Raw genomic sequence first — 20,514 nt, forward strand, 5'->3', positions numbered from 1 at the left:
TATCGATGCCTCAACACAAGGCTGGTAATGAAATATTTTTTAAAATCTTTAATTTTAAATTAACTGCAAATACGTTCATGATGATGTATCCTCCTCTTTCTGCCCGGTCCTTCACTGGCGTTGAGGGCAGCAGTGAAGGCCCTCCACCTCTTGTGGTGTGCAGGGCTTCCTTCATCCTGTTAGTGGCTTTATGATGATACTTACAAAAATATTTTTCACCAACGAAAGTTCTCTTATGGAAACTACAAATTAATAATTAAATAAATTTAATAAATTTATGCACATACATAATCACAATTAATGTGTAAGTCAGGAACATAATTCAATTAATGTGTAAAATCAGGAATTTAATTCATTTACTATGTTCTACATAGTCCAACATCAGGCAATACACACCATTTCAGATATCTTGACAAGTGCATTGGCAACATGAATATATTGTATCTGGTAAATCTATTTTGGTTCCTGCATGCATGTTAAGTGTATGCTTTGATTCCAACTTCAGTTCATCGATATGGGAATTAAGCAACTTCTCCAACACCCGGGCTCGTTCTTCTTCTTCTTCGAGGAAATGTGCTGTTACTGAAGAAGTATCTGATACCCCTGTGGGAGACTAAACAGCAGAAACACAGTAAATCACTGCAGTGACGCGAGAAGTATTTCATTTGGGAGTATAATTATATTTGCATTTTAGCAGACATATTTATCACTATTGAATATCCCATTGAATAATTATTCTGATTTCATTATTTGGAAATGGCAACTATTTCAATTATTTGGGAATATTATACCCGCAGAAATAATTGCTTATAACCTATTTACACAATTTATATATATTTTTTACAGGAGCCAAATGCAGTATCATTTCAATACTATTCTGAAACTGTAGAATTAGTGAAAAATATTAAAACGTGTAGGCTGAATTGTCATTTTCACCAAGCATCCATAACTTTGGTAATGCAGATCACCTGATTTTTATGAAATAAAATTCGATGGATTTCACAGAAGTAGAATGGGATCTGCAATCGATGGGTCATCCAGTTCAGCAGATTATTGGGTAAAGATTTTTGGGTACTGGAAAATCTAAAGCTTAACCCAGGAAATCCTCCACCTCCTAAGATCACTACCTGCTCCACATCCACAAATGCATTTAACTGCTGATCATGCAACTTTTATTTTTTGGATCCCATGTTATTTAATGATAAATGATTTCATTTTGCCAATCAACAACACACAAAATGCTGGAGGAACTCAGCAGGCCAGACAGCATCTATAGAAAAGAGTACAGTGGACATTTTGGGCCAAAACACTTTGCAGAACTGGAGAAAAAAAGCTGAGGAGTATATTTAAAAGGTGGGAGGTGAGAGTAGAGAGAAACACCAGGAGCGAGATCAGTGGGGAGGGACAAATGGGCAAGGGAGTCCTGTAGGGAGAGTTTCCTGCAGAAAATAGGAAGTGGGTGGGGGAGAGATGTGCTTGGTGGTGGGATCCTGTTGGAGATGGCAGAAGTTTTGGAGAATTATGTGCTCGATGCGGAGCTAATGGGGTGGTAGGTGAGGACAAGAGGAATCCTATCTCTGGTAGGGTGGCTGGAGGATGGGGTAAGAGCAGATGTGCATGAAGTGAAAGAGATGCAGTTGAGGGCAACGTTGATGGTGGAAGAAGGGAATTGTCAATAATGTGTCTTTCAATATCAAAATTGGTACCATTACCCTGTCCTGAGGAAACCTACACAACATCCCCTGGAATCAAATATTTTATTCTCAATTTCCCTTTCCCTGCAGGTTTTTAGATAAGGCACTTGTCAATCTATGCCTTTTATCCCCTCTCCCCTCTGCAAATACTCAAATTAGACTCACTCTTATCACAACACTGAAATGGTCTTATCCAAAGTTAGAAGTGAACACCTCCATAACTGGTACAATGTTCACCCAACCTCTGTACTCTTTGACTCAAATAATCATACGATCCTCCTCTCTGACTTCCTTACATTGTGCAATTACTCTTTCTTGGTTCCATATCTATTTGATCTCAGACTTACATCAACTCGTCACCATTCCATTAGAGCCCCTAATCATGTGCCTTAACTTACCACTTTCATTTAATGGATACCATTATGTAAAGACATGAAATGCTGATAATATGCAGCTCTTCATCATCTCAGCTGACTTATCCACTGCTTCTGTTGTTATATTGCTTGTCCACTCCTGAACTGGTGGAGCTCCAGTTCCCTCCAGTTGGATTTATCTCAACTAAAGTCATGAAATTCAGCTCTTACTGCAAAATCCATCCCCTTCATAAATTGTTTTCCCTCCTTCTCTATCCCTAATGGTGAACCAAAACACTTGCAGTCTTTGGAACCTCAGTTAATCACAAGATGAGCTTCCAAACCTATAAATTTTCAAAACAGGGATTTCCCATTTCTATGTCTGTAACATTGCCTGCCTTGGTCATCCCCTGCTGTATCCATTAGACCACAAGACATTGGAGCAGAATTAGGCCATTTGGTCTATCGAATCTGCTCTGCCATTCCATCATGGCAGATTTATTATCCCACTCAACTCCATACAACTGCCCTCTCACCATACCCCTTGATGCCCCGACCATTCAGGAATCTATCAACTTCTGTTTTAAATATACCCTCAGACTTAGCCTCCACCGCAGTCTGTGGCAGAGCATTGCACAGATTCACCACTCTTTGGCGAAAGAAGTTCCTCCTTACTTCTGTTCTAAAAGGTCACCCCACAATTCTGAGGCTGTGCCCGTCAGTTCTGGACACCCCCACCAGAGGAAATATCTTCTCCACATCCACCTTTTCTCGTCCTTTCAACATTTGGTAGGTTTCAATGAGATACCCACACATTCTTCTAAATTCCAGTGAGTACTGGCCCATAGCTGCCAAACCCTCTTCATATGTTAACCCCTTCATTCCAGGAATCATCCTTGTGAACCTCCTCTGTACTCTCTCCAATGACAATATATCCCTTCTGAGACAAGTCTCATAAAACTGTTGACAATACTCCTAGAGCGGCCTAACTAGTGTCTTATAAAGCTTCAGCATTATCTCCTTGTTTTTATATTCTATTCCCCTTGAAATAAATGGCAACATTGAATTTGCCTTCTTTACCACAGGCTCAACCTGTGAATTAACCTTCCGGGAGGCTTGCACGAGGACTCCGAAGTCCCTTTGCAGCTCTGATTTTTTAATTTTCTCTCCAGTTAGAAAACAATCCATGCCTTTATTTCATCTGCCAAAATGCGTACATCCCTACACTGTATTCCATCTGCCATTTCTTTGTCCATTCCCCCAATCTACCTAAGCCCTTCTGCAGACATCTTGTTTCCTCAACACTACCTGCCCATCCACCTATCCTCATTTCATCTATAAACTTGGCCACAAAGCCATCAATTCCTTCATCCAATTCATTGACTTATAACGTGAAAAGAAGTGGTCCTATCATCAATCTCTGTGGTACAGCACTAGTCACTGGCTGCCAACCCAAAAAGCCCCTTTTATTCCCACTCTTTGACTCCTGCTAGTCAACCAATCTTCTATCCATGCTAGTACCTTTCCTATAATACCATGGGCTCTTATCTTGTATCCTCTTTTATATTATTGGCTAGCTTAAGCTTCATATTTCATAATTTCTCTCTTTATATCTTCTTTAATTGCTTCTGTTGGTTTTTAAAAGCTTCCCATCTTCTGCCTTCCCAGTCATATTTGCTACATTATATGCACTCTCTTTAGCTTTAATGTTGTCATTGACTTCCTTTGTCAGCCATAGTTGCCTCATTCTCCCTTTAGAATACATTATCATTGTGATGTATCTTTCTTGCACCTTCTGAATTTCCCCCAGAAACACCTGTTATTGCTGTTCTCCCGTGATCACTGTTAGTGTGCTCTCCCAGTCAACTTCGGCCAGTTCCTCTCTCATGTCTTTTCAATTTCCTTTCTTCCATTGATAATAATGATACATTTGATTTTAGCTTCTCCTTCTCAAACTGCAGCGGGAATTCTATCATATTATGATCACTGCTTCCTTAGAGTTTCATTATCCTAAATTTCCTAATCGTTACATAACAGTAAATCCAGAATTGCCATTCCCATAGTGGGCACAACCACAAGCTGCCCTAAAAACCCATCTCATAGGCATTCTGCAAATTCCCTCTGTTGGGATCCACTAGCAACCTAATTTTCCCCAATCTACCTGCATATTGAAATCCACGTAACTATCACAACATCGCCCTTTTTACATGCCTTTTCGACCTTCTATTGAAATTTGTAGCCCACATCCTGGCTGGTGTTTGGAGGTCTGTATATAACTCCCGTCATTTGCAGTTTCTTAACTCTGCCCACAGGGATTCTACACCCTCTAATCCTATGTCACCCCTTTCTGAGGAATTTGATTTCATTTTTCACCGAGCCACCCCACCCCCTTGGCCCGCACGCCTGTCCTTTCGATGCCATGTGTATCCACGGATGTTAAGCTCCCAATTATGATCTTCTTTCAGCCATGACTCAATGATAGCGACAGCATTGTATCTGCCAATCTCTAACTGTGCTAAGTTAGGGTCATCTACATTATTCCGTATACTATGTGCATTTAAATATAACAGCTCCAGTCCTACATTCATCATCCTTTTTGATTTTGGTCCCCTGTTACGCTTTAACTCATCCCACTGACTACAATCTTGCCCTACTATTTGTCTGTCCTTCCTCACATTCTCACTACACACTGCATCTAGTTGTATATCAACTGCCCCATCCCCAGCCCGATCACCCCGGTTCCTGTCCCCCTACCAAATTAGTTTTAACCTCTCCAACAGCTCTAGCAATCCTGCCTGCAAAGATATTGGTCCCTCCTCAGGTTCAGGTGTAACTCACTCTTTTTGTACAGGACATACCTTCCCCAGAAGAGATCCTAATGATCCAGAAATCTGAAACTCTGCTCCCTGCATCAATTCACCAGCCAAGCATTCATCTACCAAATCATCCTATTCTTACCCTCACTGGCACTTGGCACAGGCAGCAATCCAGAGATTACTACCCTGCAGGTCCTGCTTTTCAGCTCTCTACCAAACTCCCTAAATTCTTTCTTCAGGACCAACTCCCTTTTCCTACCAATGGTTTACCGAACCAAAACAAACACTTGAGGGCTGCCCTTAGCACATCCCTGGGTGTTTTAGCTGTTAAGCAAATGAGACACTTCACTGTATGTTTCAATGTACATGTGATGAATTTAATCTGAATATGAACTTGCCCATCCTCTGCCCCGACCACATCCCATTCAGAAATCACTCAGGTCTGCAGAAGGCGTGAGGAAAATTACTAGTAAGCAAACAGTAAACACAAGGAAGCCTGTAGATGCTGGAAATCCAAGGCAACACACACAAAATGCTGGAGGAATTCAGCAGGTTAGGCAGAATCTATGGACTGGAATAAACAGCTGACGTTTCAGGCCAAGGCCCTTCTTTGGGGCACTTTATAAATCCTCTCTAAATCCATTTTCTGTCAACCAGTTTGTTTTACAGAAGACAACAACTAGTAAATCAATGAAACTGCATTGTAGCACAACAAACATTGCTACTTGGGTTGTGGGTGTGATTTTTTACTTTATTTTGTAGTCTTTTGGTTAAGAGCTTATTGCTATGCTACTTGACTTTTTAACTAGCATTTGTGTTTAGGCTCTGAATGCGTTCTGTCCCATAAGACTTTTCAACACGACAGTATGACACGATAACACAATGGAACTGAGCCTTTGCAAGAGGAAATAAATGAATTCAAAGCACAATTCAATCAATGAAACAAAGTCAAAAAGTTAGCTACTTTGAGGCCTAGGACTGTCAACTCAATTTGTCCCTCTGCTTTCGATATTCTCTTAATATCTTTATCCCCTCTGAAAGCACTTGTTCAAACACTGGGATAACATTGACTGAGATGAATATTGTGAATTTAATTTTGGTGTGGTGTTGAAAGGCCAGTGGATATTGGGGAGTATTCTTTTTGGATTGATAATTGGGATTTACTATGCATAACTGAAAATTATAGAAAATTAAAATAGGCCTCACATTGTTAAAATCTTAACATTATTACATACTAATGGTGATGTTAGTGCTGCTCTCAAATATGAATAAAGCAAGCTAAAAGTTAAGAGGTATAAGTTGGCTATGGTAGACTGGAAAATTATATTAAGAAGTACAGCCATACATGAGCAATGATTAGCTTTTAAAAACATTAATATTAGTTTACAAATAATAATACATCTCTTTATGGCAAGTAAGTCCAGTGTGATTAATAAGCAAAACTAAAGTAAAAATTTGATCAAACAAAGAGGTTTATAATGTTGGCAAAAATATTAGCAAAATTAAGGATTGGGAAAAATTCTGAATTCAGCAAAGGTAAAATAGGATAAGAGAGCCAGCTAGAAGCATAGAAATGGATTACAGTACAAGAACCAGTAAATCTTGGTCTCGTGCTTTTGGTACAACAGAAATTCTACCGGGGAGAGAAATCACAGGGAACTCTTTGCCAGTTAGCTTGACATCTGGAGTAGGAAATTTACAAAGCAAGTAGGAACAGCACATTTGCATAATAATTATCGGATTAGGCAGAATTAAAGTAAAATTATGTTGTACAAGTCTATTGGAATTTTTTAAAGTTCTAAATGCAGAATAGATAAATGGACGTGAGTATCAGATTTTTGGAAGCTCTTTGATAGGGTGTTACATAAGAGGTAACTAATCAAGGTTGGGAGCATATGTTATTGGGGTTAAATGGATGAAGATTTGGTGACTGGACAGAAGACAAAATGTAGGATATAACTGTGTCATAAAAGGATTGAGAGTCAGGATGAAAGGTCTCGGCCTGAAACGTCAACTGTACTTCTTCCTATAGATGCTGCCTGGCCTGCTGTGTTCCACCAGCATTTTGTGTGTGTTGCTTCATATATTCAAGTTGGATGGTACTGTTGCCTGTGAAGGGAGATAAATACAGACTAAATGGACAAAACATAACGTATGGAATATAGCATGGAAAATGTGAGGTCATCAGCTTTGGCCAAATAAATAGATATATGGAGTTATTTTTTAGGATGAGAGGTCAAAAGGTGTTGGTGTTTGGAGAGACCTGGAGGTCCTTGTATATGAATAACTGAAAATGATTACACAGATTGAGCAAAGTAATTAGAAAGGTAAACAGTATGCTGGCTTTTATCGCCAAAGGGTTTAAATACCAGAAAAGGAAACAGTATGCATAATTATATAGTCTCCTGTTGAGGAGACATCTGCAATATTGTGTCTAGATCTGATCTCTTTATCAAAAGACAGATATACTTGCAACAGAGAGAATTCAACAAAGATTTAGCAGATGGGTTCCTGATACAACGGCAGCAGGGCTACTCTTGAAGGAGAGAGTCAGATTGTGCTTATACTGTCAAGAGTCTAGAAGAATGAGAAGGAACTTTATTGAAATTCTTAAGATACTTGATAAATGCAGAGTTGATGTTTCCCCTGGCTGGTGTTTCTAAAGCCAGCAGTCATATTCTCAAATAACAGTGTGGGCATTCAGCACAGAGTTGAGAAAATGCTTGTGAAAGCACTTTGAAATGTCTCTGACCCTCCTGCCACCTCTATACCTTAAAATGAACACACAATCATCTGAGGACAAGAGACAGCAGATGCTGGAATCTGATACTGTTGGAGAAACTCAGCAGATCAGGCAGTATCTCCGCAGGGTAGTGGACAGTCGATTGTTCCAGTTTGTTTCATCTAGAGGGGAGATAGCCAGTATAAATAGGTGAGGGGAAGGGATAGAACAAGAGTTGGCAAGCAACAGGTGGATCCAAGTGAGGGCACAGAGACCTTCTGGAGCAAATACTTCTAAGAGATGCTATCATTATTGGAGAACAGTTGTTTGAGGCACAGTCTACAATACCAATTGTACTAAAGTGACTCTGGATTTTCAATATGAATCCTGACCTTGATGATGACTCCCCTGTAATAATGGTCATCCTAAAAAATGGTGAAAGAGCCATTGGAAAGCAGGTGGTCCTAGTTTGCTAACCTTCAACTTTTGTTGGAATGAAAGACTTCCAAAATCCAATTGCACCCTCTTTTTAGCATTTTGTTTTTTATTATGCCCAAATTTGTATCCATGGTTACATTTAACTGGATATTGGGGGGAACAAAAATAAAGTTTGACTGTGAGTTTTATATTTAAGATATAGGAGCTGGAGTGAGCTACTAGACCCTTCAGAGCCACTCTGCCACATAACAAGACCATGGCTGGTTTAGCACATTATTACAATTTATCAGCACTATTCCTAAATCCCTTGATTCCCCTAATGGCTGGAAATCTATTGATCTCTGATTTGAATGAATACAGTGGCTAAGCCTATAGCCATCCTGTTGAAGAATTCTAGTGATTCACCACCTCCGAATGAAAAGGAAATTTCTTAGCTAAATTATAAACATTCTACCCCTTATTCTGAAACTGTGTGACTTGTTTCTAGAGTCCTCAGCTTCGGAAATGTCCCCCCTGCATCCAACATGTCAAACTCTTTAATAATTTTGTAAGTTTTGATGAGATTTTAACTAGTTCTTCTAAGTACAATCCTCAGCTGGCCAATCTCTCTTCAATAAAACTACCATTCCTGGAACCAGTCTGGTGAGTTCTTTTTGCTGTATCCTCTCTATATCTTTTATTACAAATGTTTGTAGATAAGGAGATCAAAACTCCACACAAAATTCCAGAATGAATTACCATTTACCTTCCTACTCAATGTAGGCTTTTAAAGGCAGGAACATAAGCACATTCAGATGCCTTTGAATATTAACACAGGCCTTGCTTTTCAGTCATATAGACAATCTCATACCCTTCTATATTGAACTCCATCTGCAATCATCTTACCCAATAACTCAGCTTGTACATATCACCTTGAATCACTTCTGGCAATCTCACCTAGAATTGTATGATCAACAAACTTATAAATAGGACATATGGGCCACTCAGCCAAACTGCTCCTATAGATTGTGAATTGCTGGAGACCCCCAAGCACAGATCCCAGTGGAACCTGCCTAGTCACAACCTGTCAGCCTGAGAATGATTTGTTTATTCCCATTCTTGTTTTCTGTCAAATAATCAATCCTCAAACAACAACAGTACATTACCTGCAAAGCCATGTTCTGATCAGCCTTCTTTTGGACATAAATGAAAACCATTAGGAGATCCAAATATACAACTCTTATCTATTCTACTAGTCACATCCTTAAAGAACTCCAATAAATTAGTCACATGTGATGATCCTTTCATCAACCCACAGTGTTTCTGATCAATTCTATTATTTCTTTTAAGGTGTGCTGTTATTCCATCATTATAACCTCTGCCTTCTCCCCCCCACTCACATAATTTCTCTCTCCCTCCTTTCTTAAATACTGGGGTCATGGTTACCACTCTCCAATTCACAGGAACATCTCCAGAAATCTACAGAACTTTGAAGATGAGAACTGAAACATCTACTATGTAGTTAACTTTTTCAAAACTTTGACATATAAATCATTGGGTCCAGGGGATGTATCAGCTTTCATCCCCTGGACTATTTTCTGACTAATATTCCGTGTTCATTCTCACCAGACCACTGATTTTGTAATATTCCTGGCAAGCTTTTCTCTGAGGACAGAGCACAAGTATTTGTTCAATTCTCCTGCTATTTCCTTTTTCCCTCATAAAAAATTTCCCTGCATCTGAATGTAAGGGGCTCATACCTGTCCTCACTAGACCTTTCCATTTTCCATACTTATAAATATTCTTCAGTTTATTTTCGTGTTCCTTGTCAGTCTACTTGATATTCAACCCTGCCTTTCTTCATAAATGTCTTGGCAAGCATTTGTGGAATTTCAAAATGCTCCCAATCCTCTGGCAATTTTAAGAGATTTTTCATTTTGATTTTATAATATCTTTACAATCATTTTGGGTTATTAAGGAGGTGCATCCATTTGGGTTAACTGGAGAAATTGACGGTAGCAGAACATTGTATTTGCAATGGCCATAGGATTGACTTCAATGGCACAAAACTGCTGTGCTGTGCCAATGTCTTTTTGGGAAGCTATGGTGAAGGAAGCCATTGAAATAAAACTAGAGGTAAAGAATTTTAACTAAGATGAAGGTCTCACTCCAAGTAAGAACAAAAATTTGAGGACTAACCAATCAGGAGAGACGAACTACAGGGGTATAGATGCCACTGGACCAGACATTCCCAAGCATCATCTCTGAAGAAGATGGTAGAGTTTGTCATTGAAACGTCGGTTAAAATTGATACCTGTACCTGGCTCGAGGCCCGATAAGAGTTTATTCGTCACATACGGCAGGAAAGCACTAGATCCTTTTTCAGGATATCAGAACTTCCTTAATCTTCGCTAAGTAACTATGGTATATACTTTAACAGGCGGATAAGAACCCAAGGACATCTTTTCCAGCAGGGAGTGGCTCAGATGATGTAGCATTCTCCCATTCTACACACAGACGTCAGCCTAGATTCTTGAATCCTTTTAATTAAGCAGTAAAAGTGCTGCGGTAAAACTAAACAAGAAATTTTCTGAGAGTTGTACATAAATTCTTATAAATAAACACTCACCAATGGCAGGAAGCTCCCGTTGGTAAGGACAGTAGACAGAGAATCACCAGATTTATTTACATCAGCAAATGGTTCATTCATATCATTGCAATGAGTATCTGCGGTTATAACTGTGGGTGTTAAGTTTCTTTCTGGTGAATACTCTCTGTTTTCTGTGCTTCCAAAATGTGGTGCAGACATATTAAAACGCTTCTGAATGCTGCAGTTCCTCTGCAGGCTCTTGATTTTCTCTTCATAATGTTGTACAGTTTGTTTAAGCTTGGTTTCCATGTTCCTCATTTGTTTCTCATTTTCTTCTTGCAATTTTTTTGCTCTCCTACAACTCACAAAAACAAAGACATTTTGCAACTTAATAGAATTTCTATCTGAGTTAACAACATTCTATGCTGTATGCCACAGAATGTGATTATCCTTCAAAGTCTACAGAGCTACTGTAATTCAAGTAAAAATGTCCTCTTTTCCTAACGTTGAGTTTGAAAAATTACTTCAAGGTTGCTTGCTGTGCTCATTAACCTCTTCTACATGACTAACCCTTGTGGATATTCAATCATGCAGGAAGCAATCATCATATCCAAGCCTTAACTTCTCCCTCTTGAAACCAACACCTGGCAAACTTCTATGTGTTTAACAGAGAGTATGTTGACTGGTTGCATCAGAGCCTGGCACGGAAACGCCAATGACCTCGAATGGAATATCCGACAAAAAGTAGTGGATACAGCTTAGTCCGTCACAGGTAAAACCCTCCCAACCACTGAGTGCACTTACATGAAATGCTGTCACAGGAAAACAGCATTCATCATTAGGGACACCCACTACCCAGGACATGCTCTCTTCTCACTGCTGCTGTAAGCAAAAAGGCACTAGAGCCCGAGGACTTGCACCACCAGGTTAAGGAACAGTTATTACCCCTCAACCATCAAGTTCCTGAACCAGTGGGGATAACTTCACTTGCTCCATTACTGAAATGTTCCCACAATCTATGGACTTACTTTCAAGGACTCTTCATCTCATGCTCTTGATATTTATTGTTTATTTATTTATTATTATTTATTTTGTATTTGTAGCAGCTTGTATTTTGCACATTGGTTGTTTGTTTGTCCTGTTGGGTATGGTCTTACATTGATTCTGTTATATTTCTTGAACTTTCTGAGTATGCCCACAAAAAATGAATCTCAGGGTTGTATATGGCAACATACATGTACTTTAATAATAAGTTTACTTTGAGCTTTGAATACACTGCTCTTTTCATAATATATCAATGATCAGAGAAAGAGTAACTAATATATATATATATTTTTTGTGTCTGGAGAGTCAGGTGTGTGTGTGTGTGTGTGTGTGTGTGTGTGTGTGTGTGTGTGTGTGTGTGTGTGTGTGTGTGTGTGTGTGTGTGTGTGTGTGTGTGTGTGTGTGTGTGTGTGTGTGTGTGTGTGTGTGTGTGTGTGTGTGTGTGTGTGTCTATGTGGTTTTATAAATACCACACATGGACGTAATCATGGACATAATTAAAAGTGGAATCAGAAAAGGCAAAAGGCTCTGAACACAACACCTTCCTATTCCAATTTCTCAACATCACAAGGGATATTTAATCAATCAATTAAATCATTATAGGAACATAGGATGCCCTGTTCTGATCACATACCATACAGAATGGCTTAGGTTCTGCATTAACCCATTTTTGTATATGCTTAAAATGAAATTAGCAAGCTGTAGTTGATGATGGGGTGGGTAAGGGGATTTCAAAAAATAGTACTGTTGAATACATCCCAAGGTCCCAGTGATCTACATTTCAGAGTGTTGAAAGAAGCAGTTATAAAATATCAGATGATTTATTTAATATCTTCTTTTGCAAAATGGTGATGTCCAGGGCACCATTTATATTATCTTTTATCATAGGGAACTATGTATTTGATTATAACTTTCTTCAATATTTACTTCTAGCTTATATTTTGCTGATGCAACACATCAGTAACAGTACTACATGGATGACAATAAGAATTGACAAGGAAAATTATAAGGTCTCAGTTTCTAGAAAAAATTGCAGTGGGGGCCATGAAACAGGCCCTCATGTATGTATTGGACCCAGCCCAAACACAGTGGGACACCCCAGGAGACACATTGTAATGTATTTTATCAGTGGAACTACAGGTGGCAGAGTTGGCAGCAAGATTTCCTGTGAGCCCCTGACCCAGGTCTTTCTACCAGACGACCTATTGCCATCATATAAACACTGTAGTTTTAAGTAATAGCCATGGGTTGGCTGCTTCTAGTAAATTTAGGCTGGTGGGAAAGCTATCAATGCTCTCCAATGCAGTGCAAGATGATACACTAGGAGAGTTACAGACATCATAAGTCTACACTATGCAAAACGGTAATTAAGTTGACAGCTTTCAAAATACCTGGGTGATGAACAATCAAGCGAGTGTGACACAGAGTATGTAATAGTGATTACATAATAGTGATTACATTGTAAGTGTGGCATCAATGATAAAATACTGCCAAAAATTAAAAAGTAACTAAGTTCCCTATCAGAATTAATCTTGTAATATTAACCTCAGATAAAAACTAAGTAAGATTCTTGAGTCATAAATAAACTCAGATAGGATTAAAAACATGATAAAGAAACATGAAAGGCAGATAAACCTTGATAAAATGGGCTAAAACATTATTCCACATCATAAAACAACTGAAGGTGTTTTTCTTTGAGACCCATGGCAGTATTATTCTTTTCTGCACAAGGACTAGGACATCAGGCACAGTACAAAAGGCCTTGCATATCGGAATTTTATATAAGGGTCTTTCAGCCTCTAACCTATTCCATGAAAAAGTCAACTGGTCATTGGATGGAAGGTCGATGGGGTATGGATTAGAAAAGATCATAGAAGGAGAGCAGAGAGAATTGAAGGTAGAGACAATCATTGGGTGTGAGGCATTTTAAGGTTGGGATGTACAAATATTTAAATGGAGACACTTGGTAGAAAAAGAAAGAATGTTCAGATACTCTATGTTCAGATAATGAGTCGCTGCCTTTAACATCACAGCTGTCTCCAATCTTTTGGTTAAAGCCTGCTTAGAGAGCAAGTCTTATATGCAAAGAACAGTTTGTAGACGAGACATGAATACAAATGCTTCTTACTTTTGAATAGCATTACATATATCCTATGAAATGCTAACAGATGATGTGATTGTGACCAGCTAATTTGTTTTAAACCATGCAGATGTTGCAATATGTCTGAGCAATGGGATTATTACTGCTGCAGCAAATACAGAGAGCCAAGCAATTAAAATATTTTTTTCCCCAAAGTTAAAAGGTTTCAAAATCTGTGTCAAATCTAACATAGGAACTTGGGGAAAAATATGAAATTTGATCATTCTAAATTTGAATCTGAAAATGACTATTGCAAAATTATATTAAATGCATGTATGATAGCATGCATGAAACCGTTATTAAGAAGCCATGATACAACACATCCTGATGTCTTCCCAATCATAATGGGGAATTTTAACTAGGCCAGCTTGAAAGAGTCTAAATAATTATTACCAATAAATCTCTTGTAGTAGCAGATCTTTAAAAAAGTTTGTTGACATTTCCTATGTGTCCCTTGAGTGTTGCTCAGGACCTTAGCGTGAGCTGCCTCAATCCTGATAAATTGGAAATCTTATGTAGATCAATTCTATATGCTTTTAGTCTACTAAATCAGTGAAATATTTCCCTTTTACTCAAAGGCTTAATTACTGTTAGCGACTTTGTCCAGTGCAGGCCAGTAATCTTGCATTAGATACATTGTTGAAAGGGCAGAGTATTTGAATGAGTTGGTTTTATATTTTATTACAGGATTGGAATGCATCATCCAATATATATCCTTTAGAATGAATAAAACTTATTCATTAATTTTACTGAGAGCTTCATATGTACTTTAGCACACTTAATGGAAAATGTTTCTGCATTTCTCAAATAATATCACCAATATTATTGGTACCGAGTCTGTAGCTCGCTCTGCACCACAAGACAGTACAAAAAGCTACAAACTGATCCCACTGATGCTGAAATATGTATACCTTAATGACAAAAAGGAACTTGTGGTTGCAAAAGTTAAATATCCTGGCCTAGAAAATGGATCAGTTTGCCAAATGTTTCATAAGCAAATTGTGCTTTAAAATGGTTTTATCTGGGTAGTTTGCACAAACTATTATTTCCAAGTGAAGTCATATCAACTGGTAAACTAGCATATGTTTCTCTACATAAAATTCATCTTAATTCATCTGTTGTTTTCCTGAAATTGGTTGAGCGATCAATGATTGCAGCTGTGAAATGAGGTGACAGATATTGTAAAATCCTACGAATTAATGGCATCACTCAAACCCAAATGCAGTGTGGAAGATTAATTGTATAGATTTACTATTACAAGCTGGGGATTGGGTTGATCCATCTAAACCAAGTATAGTAATTTGCCTGATACTTTATTTTTAAAGGCATATGTTTCTCCCAAAATTCCAGATTATTTTGGTAAGAGATTATTCTTTCTTACTGACATAAATTCGAGGTTTAGAAGCAACAAACAATCATCATTGAATATTCACAAACAAACCTCATGCGGGGTTTGGTCAACAATATAATATTTATCTTCTGCAAACAGCATCTGTCAGGCTCAGTCTTCAATGTTTAGGATAATAGAAAAGGCACCTCTGGTTTATATTTCAATAATACTTGAGTAATCTTACATATGTTTTGTTTGATTAAGCATTCCTATACGTTTAAGTATTCATGGTAGGTTGTATGTATAAATAGATGAAATTCATACGTCATCATCCTACCACGATATGAGCCGACCTTGCTTGAAGTAAACATGGTTAGACCCACGTTTCAGACACCCCTGTCTTCCTTTGAATTAGTTTAATGCTTTGAAGTTACAAATCATAGAAATTCCTTCACTACTGACAGCCTTTTTGTTCAACTAATATCTGAGCTGAACGATAACCTTGATCACCCTACATGTGCAATGGTGTGACCCCACAGACAGGGTAGAACTTAATTGGGGCAGACCATCAGAAGGGGCTGCCCAATCACACTGGAACTGATTGTGTCCTCTCCCTTGCACAATTTTCCTCCCCCCACTCCAGTCTTTTATACAATTGTACAGTGGATGTCACAGGGACAATACTTTAAGCAACCAGTTTGACTGTAACATGGCAGCCATAACATCTTCATCCTGTTTCTGCTGGGAACAGATCACAGCACTACTGCCCTAATTCATGATTTTTATGCAGGGGAACCAATGGGACATTAGTATCCATGCAGCATTTTTAAGATACCAAAAGAGGGCAAACTCTAGTTCCTAAGCATATGCTCTAAAACAGCTGCAACAAAGTCGTGGAAATGCCCATATTTACCTGTTTTCATGTTCTTTCAGCTCTGCCATAGCATACTGTGTATGTCGGAGAGCTGCCTCATATTTTTCCTTGCTAGTCCTTGCAGATGTTTCCATTTCTGCCTTTAGTCTTACCAAGTCCTTCTGTAACAGTTTATTATCAGAACCCAGTTTATGGATAGAGGCTGCATAAGCATTCTGAAGCTCCTTCAGCTGATTATTTTCTATCTGCAAGGAGATAATAAATGTACTGAAATATGATCAATCTTAACCAGGATGATTGTTCAATCAATAATGAGCAGAAAGTATTTTATTGATGTTTCTCTGTAAATTTCTAAGTTGCTTTTTCATAAAGTCTAACAGAAAAACTATAATCAAACCACACAGTTGTGACTTCATAAAATAAATTGCTTAAATTTAGACAATAGAAGTTATGAACCAACAGAGCTATAAAATGATATTAGTCACAAGCAATGTGGCAGTGAAGAATTATATTGAACTTTAGTCTGTCAATCTATTATTTAAGGAGCTTCACATACACAGTGTTAAATGCTGTTTTTAAATAAACGCAGCACTCTTCAATTCTCAAGAAGGTGAATTTCGGGGGGAAAAAACAGATCAGGAACAGGCAATGGTAGGATGACGCATGGTAATCTCCCTTGTCTCCACAGTTTTCCATCAGGATTAGGCATGTATACAACTGACGGAAATATGGACCCCACTGCTTGCTAAGCGCCAGAATTTAGTGGTGAATGGAAAAGAGAACAAGAACCAATGTGCAGCCAAAGTATAGCAAGCATTCAGGAACCTTTATCTCTCGCTGCCTCATAAGCTGAAAACATGCAGTGATAGAGCCCAGGAAAATGAAACCATTTTTAACCAAATTCATGTTCATGAGAGCATGCTATGTATACATTACTTGCTGTGTTTTCTACATTAAAATAGTGTCAATGATTTTTCTGACTGAGACATTTACTAAGACAGAGCTGAATCATTATAAAAAATGTTAAAAATATAATCACACTAAAAGAAATAAATACTTAAATAATTAGAAGAAAGCAAAATGAAGAACTTAACATTTCAGTGGTGAAATGGTAAATTCTCCCGGCATGAAACTGAGGGTTGAATGTCAATTGTGTCCAGAAGGTCTATTCAGGGAATCCCAACTCTTCACAGGCTTAATGGTGAGACCAAAAATAGAGGCTCATAAGACTCAGAGAGCCTTCAACGTTCATGTTTCACCATGTATGTGTGGGAGTCCAACACAGACAGCTGACATTTTGTGCTTTGGTCACTTTGGAATCACCAGTTTAACAATATTGTTACAACGACCTTATGCAGTGATACGTGTTTTTGTGAAATGCTGAATGCCAAATTAAATATAAACTCCAAATACATTTTTGTAGTCAGACTCGTTTATAAGTGGCATTCATGAGTGATAGTTAGATCCATTCTTCCATCCTTTTAGTTGAATAACGCTGCACAGAGCTCGTGGTCAGAGAGCAAAAATACATGTTAAAGTACAAGGGGTGATTGACAAGTTTGTGGCCTAAGTCAGGTGTCAATTTTAGAAAACCAAGCACATTTATTTTTCAACATAGTCCCCTCCTACATTTACATACTTAGTCCAGCGGTCGTGGAGCATACGGATCATGGACCTCCAGAAAGTGTCCATAGCATGGATGATTGATAAGTCCGTGGCCTAAGGTAGAAGGAGATGAGTTATACAGCTCTCTTTACATGCACATTCAGTTCAACTCTTTCAGTGATTGTGCAGAAAGTTTGAAGTTAATAACTCATCTCCTTCTACCTTAGGCCACAAACTTATCTATCACCCCTCGTAGCATAGAGAAATTTGATCTATTCTCGTTGGTAGCCTCTACTTTTTATAGATTTTTAAAAATAGTAATATCTTCTCCAATAACACTAGCTCATTTTTCACGTTCATTTCTATTTACCATCGATCGGTTGCCCTCCAAGCTTTGCAATGTTTCTTTTAAGTCTTTGTTCTCCACTTTAAGAGACTCAAGTTGGTCCACGACCATCTGGAATTTGGATAAAAACATGAGTTACACAATTTTTTAAATTGAGTTAATTCACATAACAAATGGGTAACTTTCTGATTCCACACACATCAGTGTCAGACACTGTATTTGGTTACAAACACTGGAAGGAAGTACTCTTGAATATTAAAAAGAATGAGGACACAAAGAATGAAGTCTATCAAGCATATTCATCAAAGCACCCACATATTATTATGCTTTCATTTCAGATAATGACACTTTTACAAGATCAATCTGTATGATGCTTATTCATGTTAATATCTGTTTCTTGGCAGATCTGTTACAGACTGTAGGCAAACTGCTTGCTTTTAGTCTGCAAAACTAATCTGGTTCTGAACTCCACCTTATGGCTTTTCATTGATAGGAATAATTTCAAAGAATACTTTTCAGCAACCATTGTCAAAAGACTCCTAATTGAAAATATCCTTCAGCATAGCACTATGGAGTACAGGTGTCCCCCGCTATACGTAAGTTTGCTTTACACCACTTCGCTTTTACGAAAGACTAACATTAGTACCTGTTTTTGCTAACCGAAAGAAATCTGAAAAGGATTATCGCTTTTACAAAAATAGGCGCCCGCTTTAAACTTGTGTTTACCCCGAGAAAGACTACCATGACTGTGAAGCCTTGCACGGGCAGGTGTGTGTGCATGCGTGTACGTGCCGATTTTTTTTCTACAAATCGGTTTTGGTTAAATCTTCCTGATCCTGGTAAGTGAAACTACACTGTACGTACATTATTTCTACTTTATATAGGCTGTGTATTTATCATATCATTTCTGCTTTTACTACATGTTAGTGTTATTTTAGGTTTTATGTGCTATTTGGTTTGATTTAGTAGGTTATAGTTTGGGTCTGCAAACGCTCGATAATTTTTCCCATATAAATTAATGGTAATTGGTTCCTCACTTTATGACATTTTGGCTTACGAAAGGTTTCATAGGAATGCTCTATTTTCGGACAGCGGGGCAAGCCTGTACTCCACTTGGAGTACTGTGTTCAATTCTGGTTGCCTCACTACAGGAAGGACATGGAAACCATAGAAAGGGTGCAGAGGAGATTTAGAAGAATGTTGCCTGGATTGGGGAGCATGCCTTATGAGAATAGGTTGAGTGAACTCAGCCTTTTCTCCTTGGAGTGACAGAGGATGAGAGGTGACCTGATAGAGGTGTATAAGATAATGAGAGGCATTGATCGTGTGGATAGTCAGAGGCTTTTTCCCAGGGCTGAAATGGCTAGCACGAGAGGGCACAGTTTTAAGGTGCTTGGAGGAGATGTCAGGGGTAAGTTTTTTCTCAGAGAGTGGCGAGTGCATGGAATGGGCTGCTGGCGGTGGTGGTGGAGGCAGAAACGATAGGGTCTTTTAGGAAACACAAAATATACTGCAGATGCTGAGGTCAAATCAACATGTACAAACAAGCTGGAGGAACTCAGCAGGTCGGGCAGCATCCGTTGAAATGAGCAGTCAATGCTTTGGGCTGAGACCCTTCATCAAGGGTCTTTTAAGAGACTCCTGGATAGGTACATGGAGCTTAGAAAAATAGAGGGCTATGGGTAAGCCTAGGTTATTTCTAAAGTAAGGACATGTTCAGCACAGCTTTGTGGGCCGAAGGGCATGTATTGTGCTGTAGGTTTTCTATGTTTCTATGTTTCTAACGTCATAACTCCGACAAAACTTCTGAAAAGTTAATGGGATCAAATTTCACTATTCTACATGACCAATTTCAGATGCTTTGACAGCGCAAAAGAAAAGCAACATGGAGAATGATATAATAAAGACAGTGATCAATGAAGTTCTATACACTAACAGATATAACTAAAAAGGTTCAAAAGTGTACAAGAGTACTTATTCAAAGTTTATGTATAAATTGTGAAAATACATAATATTAGAGAAAACACAAAATATGACATGACCTTTAGTACCGTGTTTCTGAAAAGTTAATTTAGCTGCAAAACAATATCCTGTGTTCACCTCTAGAGTAAATATTCATTTTTTCATTAGTTGTTAGTTAGTTAACACATGTGAATACATAGTTTTACAGACCCAATATTCAACTGAAATTTGATCTTTTTTTTCCAGTTCAGTGCTGAGTTGCTTTTCCAGGTGAGCAGTTTTCTCTGTGACAGTTGCTATGGTGATTTCTTTTTGATCAAGTGCTTTAGCGAGGTTAGAGACCTCTGTTCTAATTCCCATCAACTCAGAGTTATCTGACTGTTCCTTCTCGCAGATGCAATTCCTGAACTGCAACAGAACGTTAAAAAAAAATGTTCAAAGTATTTTTCAAATCATAAGTCTGCTTTCCTAATATATTGCCACTTTAAGCAACTACATTTTGAGGAAATACAACAGCTTTGGCAATATTACATTGATAGAAAAAAAGATTTTATAATTAGAAGGTCAATGAGAACATTATCCTTTCCCCTCTGGTACTTTAGTTCAAATCCAAAATAGGAA

The 20,514-nt window shown here is 38.2% G+C and overlaps 1 protein-coding gene across 1 annotated transcript in view; it reads right to left on the reverse strand.

Annotated features, from left to right (window-relative positions):
- Positions 1–316: 316 nt before the first annotated feature.
- LOC140726020 (centrosomal protein of 63 kDa-like) overlaps positions 317–20,514 on the reverse strand; it is an 85,881-nt gene continuing 65,683 nt past the window's right edge. Inside the window, exons 11-15 of the mRNA XM_073041918.1 lie at positions 20,104–20,301; positions 17,956–18,042; positions 16,020–16,225; positions 10,632–10,947; positions 317–613 (exon numbers count right to left, since the gene is read on the reverse strand). Of these exons, the coding sequence (XP_072898019.1) occupies positions 401–613; positions 10,632–10,947; positions 16,020–16,225; positions 17,956–18,042; positions 20,104–20,301 (1,020 nt within the window). The 3' untranslated portion in view covers positions 317–400. The remainder of the gene's footprint in view (positions 614–10,631; positions 10,948–16,019; positions 16,226–17,955; positions 18,043–20,103; positions 20,302–20,514) is intronic.

The sequence above is a fragment of the Hemitrygon akajei genome, chromosome 4, assembly GCF_048418815.1.
Source record: "Hemitrygon akajei chromosome 4, sHemAka1.3, whole genome shotgun sequence".
Lineage (NCBI taxonomy): Eukaryota > Metazoa > Chordata > Chondrichthyes > Myliobatiformes > Dasyatidae > Hemitrygon > Hemitrygon akajei.